Raw genomic sequence first — 19934 nt, forward strand, 5'->3', positions numbered from 1 at the left:
AGTCTGCTAGTGATACTCATTGCCATGCTACTGATAAGACGTTTTAAAAGCAACAACCAGCTCAAATTCAGAAATCATAAGAAATCGCCTTGAAAGTTGCAAAGATTAAAAAGTCCCACACAGTTCCACAAACCATCATCAAACCTTGTTGATTATTATCAAATAGTTCGTGGTAACGAACTGTAGTAAGGAGCGACCCGGCTCAATAGTAACCAAAACTCTAAAAAACGGAATTATATATAACTTTCATTAAGTTTAGTCTTGTCAATCGAAAGTTTCGAGCCTGAGAAAATTTGCCTTATTTTAGAAAATCGGAGGAAACATGCCCTAAAAGTGATAGAATCTTAACGAAAATCACACCATCAGATTCAGCGTATCAGAGAACCCCACTGTACAAGTTCCAAGCTCCTACCTAATTTTGTATTTTTTGCCAGAAGACAAATCACGGATGCGTGTTTATTTGTTTTTTTTTTTTGTTTTTTTGTTGTTGTTTTTCTTTTTCCCAGGGGTGATCGTATCGACCCAGTGGTCCTAGAATTTTGCGAGAGGGCTCATTCAAACAGAAATGAAAAGTTCTAGTGCCCTTTCTAAGTGACCAAAAAATTGGAGGGCACCTAGGCCCCCTCCCACGCTCATTTTTCCCAAAGTTGTCGGATCAAAATTCTGAGATTGCCATTTTATTCAGCATAGTCGACAAACATTATAACTTTGTCTTTGGGGACGACTTACTCCCCCACAGTCCCCGTGGGAGGGGCTGCAAGTTACAAATTTTGACCAGTGTTTGCATATAGTAATAGTTTTTGGGGAGTGTACAGAGGTTTTCAGGGGAATTGTTTGGTTGGAAGGGGGGTTGAGATGAGGGGTTTATGTGGGGGATACTTTCCATTGAGGAATTTTCCATGGGGGAGAAGATTTCCATAAAGGGGGCTCAGCATTTTCTAGCATTATTGAAAAAAACAATGAAAAAATATATATCCAAAAGTTTTTTCAACTAAAAGAAAGGAGTGGCATTAAAAATTAAAACGAACAGAAAATATTACGCATGTGAGGGGTTCACCTCCTCCTAATTCCTCAGTCTTTACGCTAAAGCATTTTTAGTAATTTCAACTATTTATTCTACGGCCTTTGTGATTCAGGGGACAAAATTTAAGCTTTAGTGTAAAGAGCGAGGTATTTACGAGTGGGTAAACAATCTCATATACATAATAAAAACGTACGAATATAGAAGTATGTTACGTAAGCTAATTCGTAAGTTACATGTATCTTTGACTAATGAAAACGTTCCTAAAAAACTAAAAGTTCTAGTTGCCTTTTTAAGTACCCAAAAAATTGGAGGGCAACTGGGCCTCCTCCCCCTCCTTTTTTCTCAACATAATTCGATCAAAACTATGGGAAAGCCATTTAGCCAAATAAATAAATAGGCAAATTTCGCTTTAATTATTCATCTGCGGAGAGCCGAAATCAAAACATTGATTATCTAAAAAACGTTCAGAAATTAAATAGAAAAAACAAGTTTTTGTAACTGAATGTAAGGAGCGACATTAAAACTTAAAAGGAACAGAAATTAACCCGTATATGAAAGGGGCTGTTCCCTCTTCAACGCCCTGATCTTTACGCTGAAGTTTTTACTCTTTTAAAAATTAGAGTTGAGAGAAAGAGTCAAACTTTAGCGCAAAGAGCAGGGCGTTGCAGAGGGAACAGCCCCTTTTTGCCGTAGCAAAAAAAACAGCAAATTTGCAGTCTCCGGTATTCGTCGTCATTATCTCTAGGATTCGAATTTGCCTGAGGGGATAGCCCGCAAATTTGGCTAGGAATAAATCACCGATTTTAATGTTCGCAGGATTCATGCCTAGTAAATGAAAGATTATAAAGTGAAAGAAACTTATCTTTCCGTGAGGGCCAAGCCTCTCTAATGTATCCAAGTGAACAATCAGTCCAAACTGTGCGAGGTCGGCCCAACTGCTAATTCTTCTCTACACTAAAAAGTGTAATTAACGCGCAGGCAAATTATATCCAATTTTCTCTACACACCATACTTGGCTATCGTATCTAATTTTCTCAATTCAAAACGCCAAAAATCTGATTGTGTGATAAATTCAAGTATCAGATTGCACAATTTCTGTAGTCACGGAATTAATTCATGGCTAAGGAATCAAGTTCAAACAATTCAAAAGTTCAAACAGGTGTAATCCCTTTGAGAGCTAGTTCATACTGCAGCATATCAGTATACTGCAGGCATCTTCTTTGAATTAAATTCATTTTTTTCGGTAATCTCGGCTATAATGTTTTTTTCTGATATTATGAGAAATATAAACATTCAGATCGAAATAAATATTTTTAATTTTATGAATGGCTTAAGAATATTAAGTGAAAACTTTCAGAGCATGATGAGGGGGATGTACAACTGACGAAAAGGCAATATGCGCATACTTCCTTATATGAAATTACTCCGTATATGAAAGAGGCTTTTCCTCTTCAACGCCCCGCTCATTACGCTAAAGGTTTTTACTGTTTTAAGAGGTAGAGTTAAGAGAAAGAGTCAAACTTTAGCGTCAAGAGCGGGGCGTAATTTCTGTTCGTTTCATTACTCCGTATATGAAAGGGGCTTTTCCTCCTCAACGCCCCGCTCTTTACGCTAAAGTTTGACCCTTTCTCTTAACTCTACTTTTTAAAACAGTAAGAAACTTTAGCGTAAAGAGCGGGGCGTTGAGGAGGAAAAGCCCCTTTCATATACGGAGTAATTTCTGTTCGTTTTAAGTTTTAATGTCACTCCTTACTTTCCGTTACAAAAACTTGTTTTTTTATTTAATGGTTAGTAGAAACAACCGGCTTTTTGCGCTAAAGTTGGACTTTTTCTCACAACTCTGCTTTTTGAAATAATAAGGAATTTTAGCGTAAAGAGCGGGACGTTTAGAATGGAACAGCCCCTTTCATATAAATAATAATTTCTGTTTGTTTTGAAGTTTTAATGCCGCTCCTTACTTTCAGTTGAAAAAAACTTGTTTTTTTTTCATTTAATAACATAATTTAGAGACTCAAGTCAATTTCAAACACGTTCGTGGATAGGATGAAATACTTTTTATCTGCTATAAAAGAATCTTCCATCTTCTCTTTTCAGTTTGATCCAGGTCCCCGATGTTACTTCATACATCCTTTTGTTCATTTTCATGAGATGCATTTACGCAAGGACATAAAGAAGAATGTTTTTTTCTTCTTCTTTTTTGACGAGAACGGGAAACTTACCGTGAAAGGTGAAGACATCATGAAAGTTCTAAGCTAATCCTTACAAAGTAATGGCTGATGATTGAAAAATGTGTCTGGAGCGTGCCTGGGTGGAGTGCCAGCAATGTTTGAATTGAGCACTGGCTTTTCTCAGACAAAGGTTAAAGAGCTTGCATGGCAGCAAATGCGCTGCATTATTCATCGATTGGCCTTGCCGCTAAGTCTCTTCGAATTCCCTTGTAAGAAGCACTCGACCCTCTCGTAAAAATTCTCAATTATATAAAATATAGTGGTCTCAATAATTTTCTGCTTAAAGAACTATGCAAAAACATAAACAGTGACCATACAAATCTATTTTATACGATTGTTGACTGGTTACTGAAACACTATGGTCCTGGCAGAAGTACAATGAGTTTTGAAATGAAAGCGGTAATATTTAAGCTTCGAAAACTAACATTAATTAGGCCTACGTTGCCCGGGCAGCGTTAAGTGCTGCGGCAACCTTTGTCCTGCTTCGCCGACTAAAGTGTTGCGAGAGCAACACTTTCGTTTTGTTTCTTCACTGTCGATCAGTAATCACATGATCAAAGGCTATTCCTCAGCGTTGAAAGAACAACAATAAAATAGTATCGAAAAAAGGGACTAAATTAACTTTGCATCCGGTTGAACTTTATCCTTTTCAATCGTAGACATTATGACGGATGAAAACTCGGAACGAAATTTTATATAATATAGTTGATATTATAAAGCTATCCCTAACTCTTCAGGATCAAAATACCATAGATGACATTCTTGTTACGAAACTATCTCATTGTTTCACATTCTCGTTTGTGCTTATTTCTCCACTATCGGCTAAATGATGAAGTCGTCAGTCTATCGAAGTTTTAAAACGGTATGTTAAAACAAGAACGCAATCAGGTATCCCATGACCAAGGGCTATTCCTCAGCGTTGAAAAACCAACTACAAAATAATATCGAAAGAAGGGATTAAATTGACTTTGCAGCCAGTAGAACTTTATCCTTTTCAATCGTAGACATCGTGACGGATGAAAACTTGGAACAATATCTTATATAATCTAGTTGGTATTATGAAGCTATCCGTAACTTTTCAGGATTAAAATACCATAGGTGACAATAATTATTACGAAACGACCATAATGTTTTACGTTATCGTTTGTACCCGTTGGGTAAACACTTAATTCTGTCAGATTTAAAGAGAGCAAATACATTGTGCACCAATTTGCACACATTTCTAGCCCAAAGTGAACAGATTCTTACCTACAAATCCCTCTCCAGTGATAGACATTCACCGGAAACAAATAAATGGGTACACCAACTAGCAAAAGTTGCAAACCCCTCATCGCTGAAGATGATTGTAGCCCAACAGCCGAGTATTACTTACAAGTCCCCTACATGTCTTACCACCAGAACCAAATTGGTTTAACCATCAAATACACCGGAAACAAATAATAGGTACACCAACTAGCAAAAGTGGCAAACCCCTCATTGCCGTAGATGATTATGAGCTAACAGCTGTTTCTCGCCCAAAGTGAACCGATTCTTACTTATAAGTCCCTCTCCCGTGATAGGCATCAAGTTCACCGGAAACAAATAAATGGGTACACCAACTAGCATAGTTGCAAACCCCTCATCGCTGAAGTTGACTGTAGCCTAGCAGCAGATTATTACTTACAAGTCCCCTACATGTCTTACCACTGGAAACAAATTGACTTTACCATCAAATACACTGGAAACAAATAATAGATACACCAACTAGCAAAAGTTGCTAACCCCTCATTGCTGAAGGTGATTATTACCTAACAGCCGACTGTTGCTTACAAGTCCTCTATATGTCTCACAATTTGTATCGGCCTAGATTTCTTTTCAGTTTATACCTTACTACTGAAGTTGTCAACTCCTTGAATCTTTCAAACGGGTATACCTCATGAAGGAATTTTTGTACGAAAAAATGGATGTCATATACTTTGATCAGCTCATCAAGAGCTATCGATTGCCGTCCAAAAAAATTTTATCTGTCTTAGTTCAAAAGTTAATTTTTTTTTACCGTAGGCCAACTTTCTAACGTCACCACTTAGAAAGGAGCAAAGGATAAACTCTAATTTCTTTAGCAACGAGAGGACTTTTAAAGTTTAATAGGCACATCTGATACCATTTCTCTACCGCAGTCCCAAGTCCGCAAAACCGAACGATAAACTCAGCTGAAATCACGAACAGAAATGGGTAGAAACAATAGATGGCAGCACTGTCGGACCCGTGGGAAAATGCCACATTTTTGTTTCTGTAAATTTTTCTACTTATCACTCAAAGAAGATATATGGGCTGTGGGGCCGGGTAACCGCCGCATATATTTAACACTTATAGATTTTAGTCCATCTTCAGTTTGAAAGTGGTACCTGCCTGCTAGTACGGAGCTTTCCACTCGAAAGCAGAAACATGGTTTGATGAAACGAAAGCTTGGCTGCACAACTTCAGATACTCCTCTCTGACATAGGCTATATAACTGCACTTCACTTCGCACACCATAGGCTCTGGCTCGTGGACAAGCAAAACCATCCTTTTTGGCCCCAGGAAAGAGTTCTGCGGAGCTTTCCAAAATGTAATGTCATATTCATCAATCCAGCCTTGAGGTCCACACTTTCCGTAAAAACCGAACGGGTTAGACCCTTACCAGTTTCCGGGAATAAGCTGAGATCGGTGGCATAGGAAAAACAAAACAAAACAAGAGCTAAGAGCTCATATGGCACTTGTGACGAGGTCGGAAGAGCCGAGAGCTCATATGGTACGAGGTCGGAAGAGCCAAGAGCTCATTTGGACGAGGTCGGAAGAGCCGAGAGCTCATATGGTACGAGGTCGGAAGAGCCAAGAGCCAAGAGCTCATTTGGCACTTGTGAGAAGGTCAGAACCTAAAGTTAAACTTTATAGCACAAGATCCTTCTAAATATCAAATTTCATTAAGATCTGGTCACCCTTTCGTAAGTTACAAATACCTCAATTTTCAAAATTACCTCCCCCCTCCCAATTCCACCAAAGAGAGCAGATCCGGTCCAGTTATGTCAGTCACGTATCTTAGACAGGTTTCTATTCTTCCCATCCAGTTTCATCCTGATCTCACTGCTTTAAGTATTTTCTAAGATTTCCGGTCCCCCCAACTGCCCGCCCCAATTACGTTTGATCCGGTTGAGATTTAAAATAAGATATCAGAGTTACGAGGTCCTTCTAAATATGAAGTTTCATGAAGATCCGATCACTCCTTCGTAAGTTAAAAATACGTTATTTTTCTTATTTTTCAGAATTACCCCCCCCCCCCGCAATTGAGCGGATCCGTTCCAATTATGTAAATTACGTATGCAAGACTTTTGCTTATTTTTCCAACCAAGTTTCATCCCAATCCCTCCAATCTAAGCGTTTCCCATCATTTTAGGTCTCCCCACCCCAAACTTCCCCCAATGTCACCAGATCCGGTCAGGATTTAAAATAAGAGCTTTGAGCCACGATATCCTTCTAAAAATCAAATTTCATGGAGATCCAATCACCCGTTCGTAAGTTAAAAATACCTCATTTTTTCTAATTTTTCAGAATTAACCCCCCCCCCCCCAACTACCCCAAAGAGAGCGGATCCGTTCCGTTTATGTCAATCATCTATCTAGGACTTGTGTTTATTTTTCCCACCATGTTTCATCCCGATCCCTCCACTCTAAGTGTTTTCCAAGTTTTAGGTTCCCCCTCCCAACTCCCCGCCCCCATCACAAGATCTGGTCGGGATTTAAAATAAGAGCTCTAAGACACGATATCCTTCTAAACATCAAATTTCATTGAGATCCGATCACCCGTTCGCAAGTTGAAAATACCTCATTTTTCTAATTTTTAAGACTTACTCCCCCCCCCCAACTACCCCAAAGAGAACAAATAAGTTCCGATTATGTCAATCATGTATTTAGGACTTGCGCTTATTTTTCCCATCAAGTTTCATCCCGATCCCTCTACTCTAAGTGTTTTCCAAGATTTTAGGTTTCCCCCCTCCAACTCCCCCCAGTGTCATCAGACCCAGTCGGGATTTAAAATAAGAGCTCTGAGACACAATATCATTCCAAACATCAAATTTCATTAAGATCCAATCACCCGCTCATAAGTTAAAAATACTTCATTTTTTCTATTTTTCCGAATTAACCGGCCCCTACTCCCCCCCCCAGATGGTCAAATCGGGAAAACGACTATTTCTAAATTTAATCTGGTCCGGTCCCTGATACGCTTGCCAAATTTCATCGTCCTAGCTTACCTGGAAGTGCCTAAAGTAGCAAAACCGGGACTTTAGGTTTTCCCCCTCCGACTCCCCCCAATATCATCAGATCCGGTCGGGATTTAAAATAAGAGCTCTAAGACACAATATCATTCCAAACATGAAATTTCATTAAGATCCAAATACCCGCTGATAAGTTAAAAATACTTCATTTTTTCTATTTTTTGCGAATTAACCGGGCCCCCACTCCCCCCCAGATGGTCAAATCGGGAAAACGACTATTTCTAATTTAATCTGGTGCGGTCCCTGATACGCTTGCCAAATTTCATCGTCCTAGCTTACCTGGAAGTGCCTAAAGTAGCAAAACCGGGACAGACCGACAGACCGACAGACCGACAGACAGACAGACAGACAGACAGACCGACAGAATTGGCGACTGCTATATGTCACTTGGTTAATACCAAGTGCCATAAAAACGGGACAAAACCAAAGTGTTTCTCTCGGAACACAATTATTCCGAGGTGAGGCTAGCAAGCTTTGCCTATATTTGTATTAGAATTCACATCGAGTACTTAAGCAAATTAGTGCCAGTAGAAGTTTTTTTTAACAGGTAAAAGCCCACCGTGAATAGTACTATTGCTATTTTTAATTGAAAGATAATATTCATTTAGCTTAATGTTATCCATTAAAACCTACAAGCCTGAGAAATTTTGCCTGATTTTAGAAAAATAGAATCAGCATAAAAAAGGCAATTCTTCTGATGTATCTACTGTTGTCAAAATTCTATTTTTAGATTTGTGGTTACTATTGGGCCAGGACACTCCTGACCTACAGTTCGTTGCCGCGAACTGTTTGATAATTGTACTGGGTAAATATGCATATTATGAATGTTATGCTTTATATTCGATTAACCTAACCCATTACCATTTTACTAGGCTTAAGCTTTAGACTTTATTTGAGAGAATAAAGTTTAAATCAATAATACTAGTTATTTTTCAAAAGTAGTGGAAATAAGTTATGGGTTGATTTAACCAGGACTATTTATAAATAACATATATGTAATGATTATATAACGTTAGCATAATTTTCCCAAGGAATACGTTCAACTTTCACTCTAAACGGAAACTATAATATTTGCAGTACTGATAGTGTAGCAGGGGGTGGTAAAATCTACTTCCCTTCCCTGAGAAAAAACCAAAGTCCAGCCCTGGTTCCTAGTCACAATATAATATCCTGATCCTGAATCGTGTGGAAGTATTAAAAATCAGATTTTCTTACGTTTTTGGGAGTTATATTACTTAACGCCTTTTAGCTCAAAATTTTGTAAACCAAAAGAGATAAGTAAAAAACTACCACAGTAAAGTTGTATGCTCGAAATTAAAATGTCTTCTTTGTTTTCAGTAAATAAATTTAAAAAAAAACCTGCTTTAGTTGTGTAGAGCACGCTCAGAAGTACATAGTTGTAATATTAATTTATGTGTGTTTTTTTGCACTGACAAGGCACTAAAATGATTTTATTTTAAACGATGAGCACTCATTTCCTGAGCCAAAGGTATTTCAAACTTAAGCTAAGTGGCTTTGAAATACCTTGGGTTCAGGAAATCCAACTAAAGCAAAAAAAAAATGAAAACAATTTTTTTGCGTAACTAACATTTTAACAGAGTTGGGTAAAAAAAATATATATATATTTTTTAAGTTGTGTAGAGCATGCTCAGAAGCTCCCAGTTGTACCATAATTTTTTTTTGCACTGGTAAGGGACTAAATCGTTTTACTCTTAAAAGATGAGCACTCATTTCCTGAACTCAAGGTATTTCAAACTTAAGCCAAGTAGAATAATAAAAAATAATAAAAAAAAGAATATATAATATAGCATATGTATAGGAGTATATAGTATCTGGAGTATATAGCATATGTATAGGAATACATAATATACATAATAAGATTCACAAAACTGGAATTGAAAATATTTCTTATTCTGATGTGGCTGAAAAAAATTTGCGACATTCAAATCTTTTGACACTTCACTGATCGGACATCTCTTAAAAAAAACTCCTCCGTCCTGTAGTCGCGGTTATGTGGGACCAGCTTGGTCAGGATTTCTGTTCTTCCGGAGAAAAGTATTCATAACAAAGAAAAGTATTTTGAAACTTCTCAGACGATTACGAATCATTTCGTTCAAAATCACATTTGCAACAGATAGTGCTTAAATACAAGCATATTCAATAAACTTAAAAGCTCACAAATCTTTCAGTACTACCACCCTTTTGGACAGTGTTTGATGATGCTTCGTTTTCTTTGTGAACAGGTTTTAGTCCTGTCAAGATCATTACATCTATATCTGAGCTTAAAATAAGTTTCAATTCTATTGGACATCAAATATTGTTTTAAATGATTTATGTAAATGCGGATAACAATGGTAACAAACATGATTATATGATTAATACAAACTTGCTGCATATAATAAAGTAAAAATTTTAATGTTTAAGTGTTTTCTTTAGTCTTGTACAGACCTATATCCTAAGGTTAAAATTGGGGGTAATATTGTACAATTGGGATCATTCAGAAGGAAACATCCTAAGAAACCAATTCACTTTATAATATGCAGAAAAGTTGTAGTCAGCACATTTTGAGAGAGGTTTCGCTATACTTTACTCCCCCCCCATTGTACACACATACAACCCCAGGTTATATATTGCCATGTACTTTTCCGTTTTTTTTTCATTTTGTCAGCGTTAATTCAATTTATTAAGTCGAAACAAGAGTGACGTATGTTAAAATACACGGGAAATATATAATATGGGCTATATATTTGCACATTAGGGGAAGAAGGTAAGCTATAGACGAAGTACCCTTAAAATTTTCAGTAGGAATGAAGTAGGAATTGTTATCCTAACATTTTTATTTCTCAATGGCCCAAATTGGGCACTAATACCAAAATGGGAACGTAAGGGGAAAGGGTTGCCTGTGCGAGTGAAACGATTATTAACCTTGGAAATAGCTAAAGAAAAAGAATAGAGTAGGAATAGTGGATTAACATTACCTCAATTATGGAATCTCAAATATTTACCAATGGTCTTCAATTTTACATGGGAGCATACGGCATGGGTTTAGGGGCAATAATTTTGTTGGTTTTCATTTTTGACTTTGCTCTTTACTTTCATCTCAAAAACTTTCTTACTCTCCAAATTTTCTTATCAATTCCAACCACCCAAGCAAATACAGTGTTTCCTATAAGAAAGGTAAAAACATCATGGAGAAATGCTACTGAAAGGGTTTTGCCATCATTTCTATATCAGGCTACGAATCTTAGCTATAAAATACCATAATGAACGGTCATTTAATTACTTTTTCTAAACCGCCTTCAGAGCTTCATTTTAGAGAGGCTTACCCCTGTACATTGATCTATAAATGGTTGTTTGATACGTGTAAGGTCTGGTGGTTTCAGTGTGGCACAGTGCCACTAGTAGCCTCCGCTAGGGCAGGGTATCGCAGCCAAATGGTCCATAGTCTCTTGTAGACTGTTCTGCCTTCTATATTCTTAAATCTAATGAGATGCCAGGTTCCGTCCTGACGCCACTATTGTAAGTCCTCTAGCACTACGGCGTCACAATCAACTCTAACGTGCCATGGTTTCCACATGTTCTGCCCTTGCTGATTTCCAATAACCAGTAAGGATACAGCAAGTATACTTTCCAGGGCATGTAAGTGCCACACTAATGGGCTCAGTACACAACTATTAGGGTTAAAGTCATTAAGGTCAAGACTGATCTGAAAAATTCGTCTTTCCCTCAGGATAGATATCTCAAATAACGTAGGACTTTCCCTGCAATCAACCTTTGCTTAATTAAATAACTTATCTCAACTCTAGGTAAAAATAAAAGAAGTTAAAAGTAGAAACGAAGCTTACTTCTTTTCAACGAAGGGCGTACAAGACTGAACTAAAATTTCTTCTCGAGACAAAGGTAAACAAACACCCAAAGTACGACATATGGGGACCAACCAATCCTAGCCCTCACAGGTTGCAACCAAAAGCTACGAATCATCTCTAATGAAAGAAGTGTCTGCAAGAAAAAATATTCTGCTAAAACGAATAACGAAAGATTACAAGATAAAAAGGGGGTAACACAGGAAGTCATAGAGCGAGCACAATTTAATTTAACAAAATAAACAAGAACGACCATTTATCTGGTAATCAGGGCAAAGGGTCCTAACAACACTTAATCTTTTCTGTAGATTATGAAGAAAGTGAAGTTTTTTGTTGAAGATGCATTATGTTCGATGTTCAACAATCTAAAAGCCAACTGTTCAAAAGGTATTATGCGGCAATCTACGTGGCTGCGGAAGAGTCGAAAAGGCAATCAATATTTAGCTATTTTGTTTAATTTTCCGTCAAATAAATTAACCTTTTGCTCCTCCTACGTGTCTCAGTCTGCTTTAAAACCTATGTTTTTATATTATTGTTTCTTATTTTACAGACTACTTACCCAACAGACTCCAAATAAAAAAAAAAATCTAGATATATGTTCTGAAGGATTTGGAGTCTTTTGCATACAGATAACCCTATCCTTTAGAGCATTATAAAAGCCTTATAAGGCTTCTTCAGCTTTATAAAAGTGATTCGCCCGAAATCTGGCTGAGCTGTGTAACACCAAAATTGGAGCTTTGGCAGGTTAGCATAACCGCTTTCAGTTTAAAGTGGGCTCAGACTCAAGTACAATAGAAGCTTGTCTACAGAATATGTCTTTACCAAAAAAAGTGGAGTGCACACAATCAACGCTGATAATACATGCTTTCCCGCACTGTCCATGTGCTTTTAAAGATTTTACGACGGTGCCAGGCTCGGTTAAGTGAGCTTGAAGATCTTAAAGTGCACATAGGTATTTATTGTAATGCATAAGAAACCATTGATGGTTCAGCTAAAAAAAAGGACTAGGGGCGCAAAATATACTTTTATGAAATAAAATAATAAAATTAGTTCTCTTTATTTAATATATATGAACTTAATACAGTTCAACATCCGAATGAATTGCTACAGTTCTAATTTTTCATAAAATAGTTTAACCTGCAGCTTTTCACCACCCTTGGGGATGTCCTAATACTAATTGATCGAGAGCGCTGGTATCTTCAATATCATTTCCGACAACTGCACTGAGCTCATATGATTATATAAAAAAAACGAACCCTGCGAGTTGAAGATATATGGTGAAGGAATGATGAATCTAGTCTCGCTCAACTTTTAAGCGTAATTTTTGTTGTTAACAAGACCCCTCCCCCTGTCTAATTCCTGGGTACTCTAGATTAAGAGTATGCAGAACATATAAGAGTGCAAAAAAATACATTTAAAACTTGCATATAAATAGATTGATAATTCCCTAACCGAACATCTGTAACGTAATGCTTATACAGGACTAGGTTTTGTTGGCAACCTTTGACTTTTCAAACAGCTCAAAAGATTTTTTAGCTTGAGCTCGGGCAGGAATGGTACGGTTTGGCCAAAAAATGGTATGGCTGACATGACTTTTACAGATATTAAATAAAAAAAAAACAAGTTTTTTTAACTGAAAGTAAGGAGCGACATTAAAACTTAAAACGCACAGAAATTACTTCGTATATGAAAGAGGCTGCTTCCTCATCAGCGCCCCGTTCTTTACGCTAAAGTTTGACTCTTTCTCTCAATTCTTCTTTTTAAAACAGTAAAAAACTTTAGTAATAATTTCTGTTTGTTTTAAGTTTTATTGCTGTTCCTTACTTCCAGCTGAAAAAGCTTTTTCACATTTATTTTTTAATTGTTTTTTTTTTAAATAATGCTAGTAAATCCTGCTCTCCCTTCATGGAAATTTTCTTCTCCCATGACAAATTCTCGATGGAAAGTTCCTCCAGCATATCCCCCTCTTCTCAACCCCTTCCCCCAACCAAAAAAATCCTACTGAAAACGCCTGTATACTTCCCAATAACCATTACTTTATGTAAGCACAGGTCAAAGTTTGTAACTTGTTGTCCCTCCCACGGGGACTGTGGGGGAGTAATTCGTCCCCAAAGACACAGTTATAAGGATTTTCGACTACGCTGAATAAAATGGCTATCTCAGAATTTTGATCCGTTGACTTTGGGAAAATAATTAGTGTGGGAGGGGGCCTAGGTGCCCTCCAATTTTTTTGGTCACTTAAAAAGGGCACTAGAACTTTTTATTTCTGTTAGAATGAGCCCTCTTGCAACATTCTAGGACAACTGGGTCGATACGATCACCCCTGGGAAAAAAAACAAAAAAACAAATAAACACGGATCCGTGATCTGCCTTCTGGCAAAAAATGCAAAATTCCACATTTTTGTAGATAGGAGCTCGAAACTTCTACAGTAGGGTTCTCTGATACGCTGAATCTGATGGTGTGATTTTTGTTAAGATTCTATGACTTTTAGGGGATGTTTCCCCCTATTTTCTAAAATAATGCAAATTTTCTCAGGCTCGTAACTTTTGATGGGTAAGACTAAACTTGATGAAACTTATATATTTAAAACCAGCATTAAAATGCGATTCTTTTGATGTAGCTATTGGTATCAAAATTCCATTTTTTAGAGTTTTGGTTACTATTGAGCCAGGTCGCTCCTTACTACAGTTCGTTACCACGAACTGTTTGATACATTTGTTCAAAAAAAAGAGTTTAGTTCAAAAAAAGTTTAAAAAGATAATTGGTTTCTCGTCAGTTATACTCTTAAATGCTTTCCCCATAGCAAATTTAAAATTTATCGTAGAGAGCTGGGGGCTAAGGATGAAGCTGTCCCACTTGAATACGGAATTATTTTTTTTCAGTTTTATGTTGCTCTTTACTTTCATCTTAAATTTTGTTTTTAATCTAATGATATTTTACAGCTATCAATCTAATTGAATCTTGTAGGTTGTTTGCAAAAACATAGTTTTATGTTTCTGAGAAAACCATTTTTCTGCGTCCAAGCGTTGTTCGGAAAAATGAAATTAAGTTTATAGATAGGGAGAAAGATGACTCTGTTTTATTTAAGAATATTTTACTTGAACCAAACAAAGTTCATGCTAGGGCAACAAAGGTCCATTGCCTCCATTCCCTTGCATTCAAGAATAAAAATAAAAAAAGGTAAAAGGATACAACATTAGACTTTACAGTCCCTACCGGCGGTGCTGATCTCCGTTTCTTGGCCCTTCAGCCTGGAAGTGCAATGGGGGGGGGGCAACCATCCTGTGCTTTTGCACACCCTTCCTGTTTACCTTTCCTAGATTTCTCCAGGTACCCATTTAGAGCTGGGTCGACTCTGGCTAAGCTTACAGAGTCACGCCACCGACTCCCGTGCCAAACTAAATAACTGGGTACACTAGGATTCGAATCCGCGTCCTCTCAGACAAAGGATCCTGAATCCAGCGCACCAATCCACTCGGCCAGGATAATTCATTCAAGAATATTCTGTTTTAATTCAAAAAGTCTGTAAACTTTATAAGCTTCATATTGAAGAAAGGCAATTTTTGTAGCATTTTTAATATTCAACTCTTAAAATGAAATTTAAGTTAAGTTTTAAAAGTGCTCGAGAGTTTGATTCCCTATTATTAAAGAACGTTACATCTTATATGGAAAAGCAAATATAACTCAATCAACGCTTTTCTCAAACCTTTAGAAATAGGGAGATGCATCGATATTCTCGAATTTGGTGCTAAAACAATGAAAAACTGAATAAAAACATTTTTTCGTCGGCAATTTTTACATTAAAGTAAAAGCTATGCTCTCAGCTTCCCTGTAGACCTGTGTCTTACATGTGTCTCTTTTGGCTCATGACAATCCACATGTTTTTTAGGGATTGGCCCAAGTGACGAATCATAAAAATCTACTAAGACGAACGCACGATTGTCCTCTATAAGAAAAAGACTAAGTATATATTTCATAAATTGCGTATAATTTCCAACAAAATACCTATTTATGAGTTTCCGAACTTGTTGATTATTAATACGAGTTGACTATTGCAATATGAAAATCCAAACCCATCAGCAGTAGTTGAAATCTAGACGTGCAAAATCAAAATATGTAAAGTAAATTTTTCACAACCAAAATTTGCACCTATTTTCAATCAAAGTCAAGCAAACATGTTTAGTTTACGTAATTATAGGACCAGAGGTGAGGGTCTTGTGCGTTTAGCTTCTTTAACCCCCCCCCCTACTAACGCTCAACTATGTACACATTGGCATGTTTTATCCCCTTAAAAAAATGATGACTCAGATTTACTTAGGAAATGGCTAAAAATGAATAAATACTAGTCATTACAGATGATTGAAATTATAGTGTTCTAGATCAAAACACACTGAGTAATTGTTATACAAAGCAGACTACGGCTCCTTGCTGCTCCTTATTCTCGATGTTGCTCTTTTCTTCAAATCATCCCTTACCAAAAAAGAATTGTTTTGGAGTTTGTTTTTCTAAAATCGTAAATATGAAAAGGCCTTCGTGATTGATAAAAAAGAGCCTTCTTTGAATTTTCCTTTTACCAGTACAACTTTTCACAATAGCACTGATGGAAACCGTCCACAATTCCGAGACTTTTCTTTACACGAAAGGGAAACTAGACTTCTTTGATCTGAACTTTCTATTATTTACCAATTGCGGGCTTTGAGGATTGGGATGGTGAAAAGGATTAAACCGGCAATCGACAAAAAACAACTTTATTTCATGGGGAAGATCTATGTCAGTAAATACGATATTTGTATATGGACAAAATAAAGCCCTCTGCAAAAACTATTAGGTTGCATGCAGAACAATTGCTAAATTGGATTTTGGAAAAAAGGATAAATAAAAAAGAAGCAGTTAAAAATCTTATAAGTAATATCAATGGATGTAGTTGGATGATTTTGACATATGTTTTTCGGATCCAACCCCTTTGTTCTTTATTTATTTATTTTTTATAGCGAATCTGTTTATATCAAACAGTTCGTGGTAACAAACTGTAGTAAGGAGCGACCCGGCTCAATAGTAACCGAAACTGTTAAAAAAATTTGATACCAATAATTATATCAAAAGAATTGCGTTTAAATGTTGATTTTAAATATATAAGTTTCATCAAGTTTAGTCTTATCCATCAAAAGTTACGAGCCTGAGAAAATTTACCTTATTTAAGAAAATAGGGGAAAACACCCCCTAAAAATCATAGAAACTTGACGAAACTCTCACCATTAGATTTAGCGTATCAAAGAATCCTAATGTAGAAGTTTCAAGTTCGTATCTACCAAAATGTGGATTTAGAATTGTTTGCCAGAAGACAGATCATGGATGCGTATTTATTTGTTTTGTTTTTTTTCCCCTAGGGGTGATCGTGTAAACCCAGTCCTCCTAGAATGTCGCCAGAGGAGTCATTATAACCGAAATTAAAAGTTCTAGTGCTCTTTTAGGTAACCAAAAAATGGAGGGCACCTAGGCCCCCTCCTACGCTCGGGTTTTCCCTAAAGTCACCGGAACAAAATTATGAAATAGCCATTTTAGTCAGGATAGTCGAAAAATCTAATAGCTATGACTTTAGGGACGACTTACTCCCCCAGAGTCCCCGCGGGAGGGGCTTTAAGTTACAAACTTTGACCAGTGTTTACATATAGTAATGGTTATTGGGAAGTGTACAGACGTTTTGAGGGGAATTTGGAAGTGCCTATGGGGATACTACTCATTTACCTCTTAAATAATTATTTTATTGAAGTAAATGACTTTAAAACCAATATTGTGTCGTTACCTTTAGGTTTAACTAATGAATAAGGGGAGTAAATACTGTGAATAGACAATCTTCCAAATTAAATAGTATTTTCCGGAGTCAAGAACTTTGTAATTTTAGAATTTACCACTAAAACCTCCATTTCCTTCTCGTCTCTGACAATATCCTAGCTAGAAAGCAAATCGTTTTAAATAGGAACACGAGCATTATCCTGCGAAGTTACAAAATTTGTATATTCTAGAATTTACGAATTATGCCTAGTCCGTATTGCATCGAAGTGGCAAAAATTTCGAATTTAGTATGAAAAAGTTTTTTTTTCTTTTTTCCTTGCATTATACCTACTTTCTTGCTCTCATTTGGATGATTAAATGGGTTCCAAACATCACAGGAGAGGTGTCACGTTTTAAATTACCCTAGAACGACCTTATAATCCAAAACGTTTTGGATTTTCAGTCACAAAAATATAAACACTAGTTAAATTAGTGGATCGCCGAACTTTTCAGCTTCTGCAAGAGCACCCCCGATCTGCAATCCTGTATATTCAATGCAAAAAAAACATAATGCTTACTTCATGGCAGCAGCGCGTGAAGTGTGGGTAGACTTTGAAAACTTTTGGTTTAGGACGGGACGCGTTTGGGTGACGATAAAGTAGTATGAATAAGTGAACTGGAGCATGGGAGAGCCAGGAAAAAAAGAAACAGTCATTGAGAGTAACTTAGCAGCGCTAATTGTCTCTAATTGTCCCGGCAATTACTATATTGCCGTTGTTATAAAAAATCTTTTTATAGTCTTAATAGCTTGCTATTTGTGTGTTTCTTGCGTATACTATTGTTCCTTTCTCATTCCGTTTCCAGCGCCCTGTCCAAATTTTTTCATTTTTTTTACGAATTTTTAATAATTATACATTTTAACAAAAACAATATCTGTGTTACAAATAGAAAAGAGAACAAAATTTAAATAGCAAAAGAGCAAGAAATCCAGCATTCTTATTCAATTTATGATACACTTCTGTTACATAGGTTAATTGGAAATACTCATTGTAAAATTTCTCATAAAATTTGTATCATATTTTTGAAATTCAGACGTTCCTGTCTTATACCAGCAATGCTTGTGTACATATGATCTGATCTTCGTATCATAATTTTGCCATCGTCAAAAGAAATTTTGATAATTATAGTTTGCATCAATGATTTTTCCACCGAAATTGTACTTTGTCTCCCTGAAAATTTCTTGAATTTTAAACATTTGCTTCTGAATTAAAAAAAAATATGCGAGATAGTCTACTAGTAATAATAAGATAAAAAAAAAAACTAGAAAGCAAAATTTGTATGCAAAGATTTGAACTTGGAATAATATTCAAACCCGGAAATTGCAAGCCAATCCTGGAAAAAAAATTGAGACTTGGAAACATTTAGAGCGAGACAATTTGCTTGAAACCACTCATAAGCTCTGTCCATCAGTACTTGAATCTTTATTGCCAAATTATTTTGATCCCGCTCGGCACAAACAAGGCACAATCATCAGCATATGCAAATAAATCAACATTTTGTTCAATACATGTTGAATTAGGATACTGGAACTTATCTGGGTGACATGTTGCAACAAGTGGACCTTGGAGAATCTTTTATAGCCCAATATAAGTCATTGGCATATACAATGTAATGCAAAGGACCAAGGATAGACCCTCTTGGAATTCCAAAGTCTACTTCGGCGTTAATATCAGACCCTGGATCAAAAGAAATAAATCGGCCATGAAGATAAGATTGCAATCATTCTAACACTTCTATCCGAACACCAAAATGCGAAACTTTTCCAAGAAGAACATCATGGGACAAACTGTCATAATCTTTTCTCAAATCCAAAAAAATTGCCGTTGGCTTTTTCTTCAAGTCTAAAACATTATTCAAAATTGAGAAAGCCAATACAATCCTGTTCAGTAGAATGTTTTGGACAAAACCCAAGCTGAAGATCATGATATGCTAGTGAATACAACTGTCACTAATCACGACTAAGTCTCTGACCACTTGTAACTGAAATTACTTACGACTACGAGTGCATACTGGTCCGAGTAAGAAATCAAGCTTTGGAGCTTCAGAACTTTTACAAACGGAAAACTAAAAACAAAAATATTGCTTAAAACTACTGAAAATCACCTCAATCCTAACTGTGCATACTCTGGACTTCTCTTCTTAGTAACTGGTGAATAAAAACTATTTCATGGCCTCGATCGATACCTTTTAATCCTATGAAAAATATGTTCTATTTCTTATCTATATTCGAAACTTCAATCTTGAAACCATTTTGGTTTTGGATAATTAGCGGCTATTTTTCTTATAAGTCGACAGGAAAGTCCGACTGCCACCAATTTCTTAGAATTCTTCTTATTTCTATCCTTACTTTCCAATGAGGTAGCACCTTTAAACCTCAGCTGCTCTATGGATTACGTATGTTTTTATTTGGATAGTTCATTAGAACATTCCATAGCTAATAAACTCTTTAAATTTTAGGTTACTCTTTGCATTTCCATATTAGTTTCACTGACAGTGTTCTTCCTTCTCTTGGCTGAAATAATTCCTCCTACTTCGCTTGCCGTTCCTCTTCTGGGAAAATATCTTCTATTTACTATGATTCTCGTGACACTTTCCATTTGTGTCACCGTGGGAGTGCTGAATGTTCATTTTAGGTAAGCTTTTATCAAGTTCTATGTCAATTCAGGCTTGCATTTATGGAAATGGCATAAATTTA

General features: G+C 36.5%; 1 protein-coding gene and 1 long non-coding RNA gene across 5 annotated transcripts in view; one reads left to right on the plus strand and one right to left on the minus strand.

Moving 5' to 3' along the window:
- LOC136031170 (acetylcholine receptor subunit beta-like 2) overlaps positions 1-19934 on the plus strand; it is a 110767-nt gene that overhangs the window by 61926 nt on the left and 28907 nt on the right. For both annotated transcript variants that reach the window (XM_065710520.1, XM_065710521.1), the window contains exon 8: positions 19697-19872. In XM_065710520.1, coding sequence (XP_065566592.1) covers positions 19697-19872 — 176 coding nt within the window. The remainder of the gene's footprint in view (positions 1-19696; positions 19873-19934) is intronic.
- The window catches only part of LOC136031172 (uncharacterized), a 57933-nt gene that overhangs the window by 29771 nt on the left and 8228 nt on the right, over positions 1-19934 (minus strand). For all 3 annotated transcript variants that reach the window (XR_010618444.1, XR_010618445.1, XR_010618443.1), the window contains exon 2: positions 11389-11542. This is a non-coding gene — a long non-coding RNA (uncharacterized LOC136031172). The remainder of the gene's footprint in view (positions 1-11388; positions 11543-19934) is intronic.

The sequence above is a fragment of the Artemia franciscana genome, chromosome 9, assembly GCF_032884065.1.
Source record: "Artemia franciscana chromosome 9, ASM3288406v1, whole genome shotgun sequence".
Lineage (NCBI taxonomy): Eukaryota > Metazoa > Arthropoda > Branchiopoda > Anostraca > Artemiidae > Artemia > Artemia franciscana.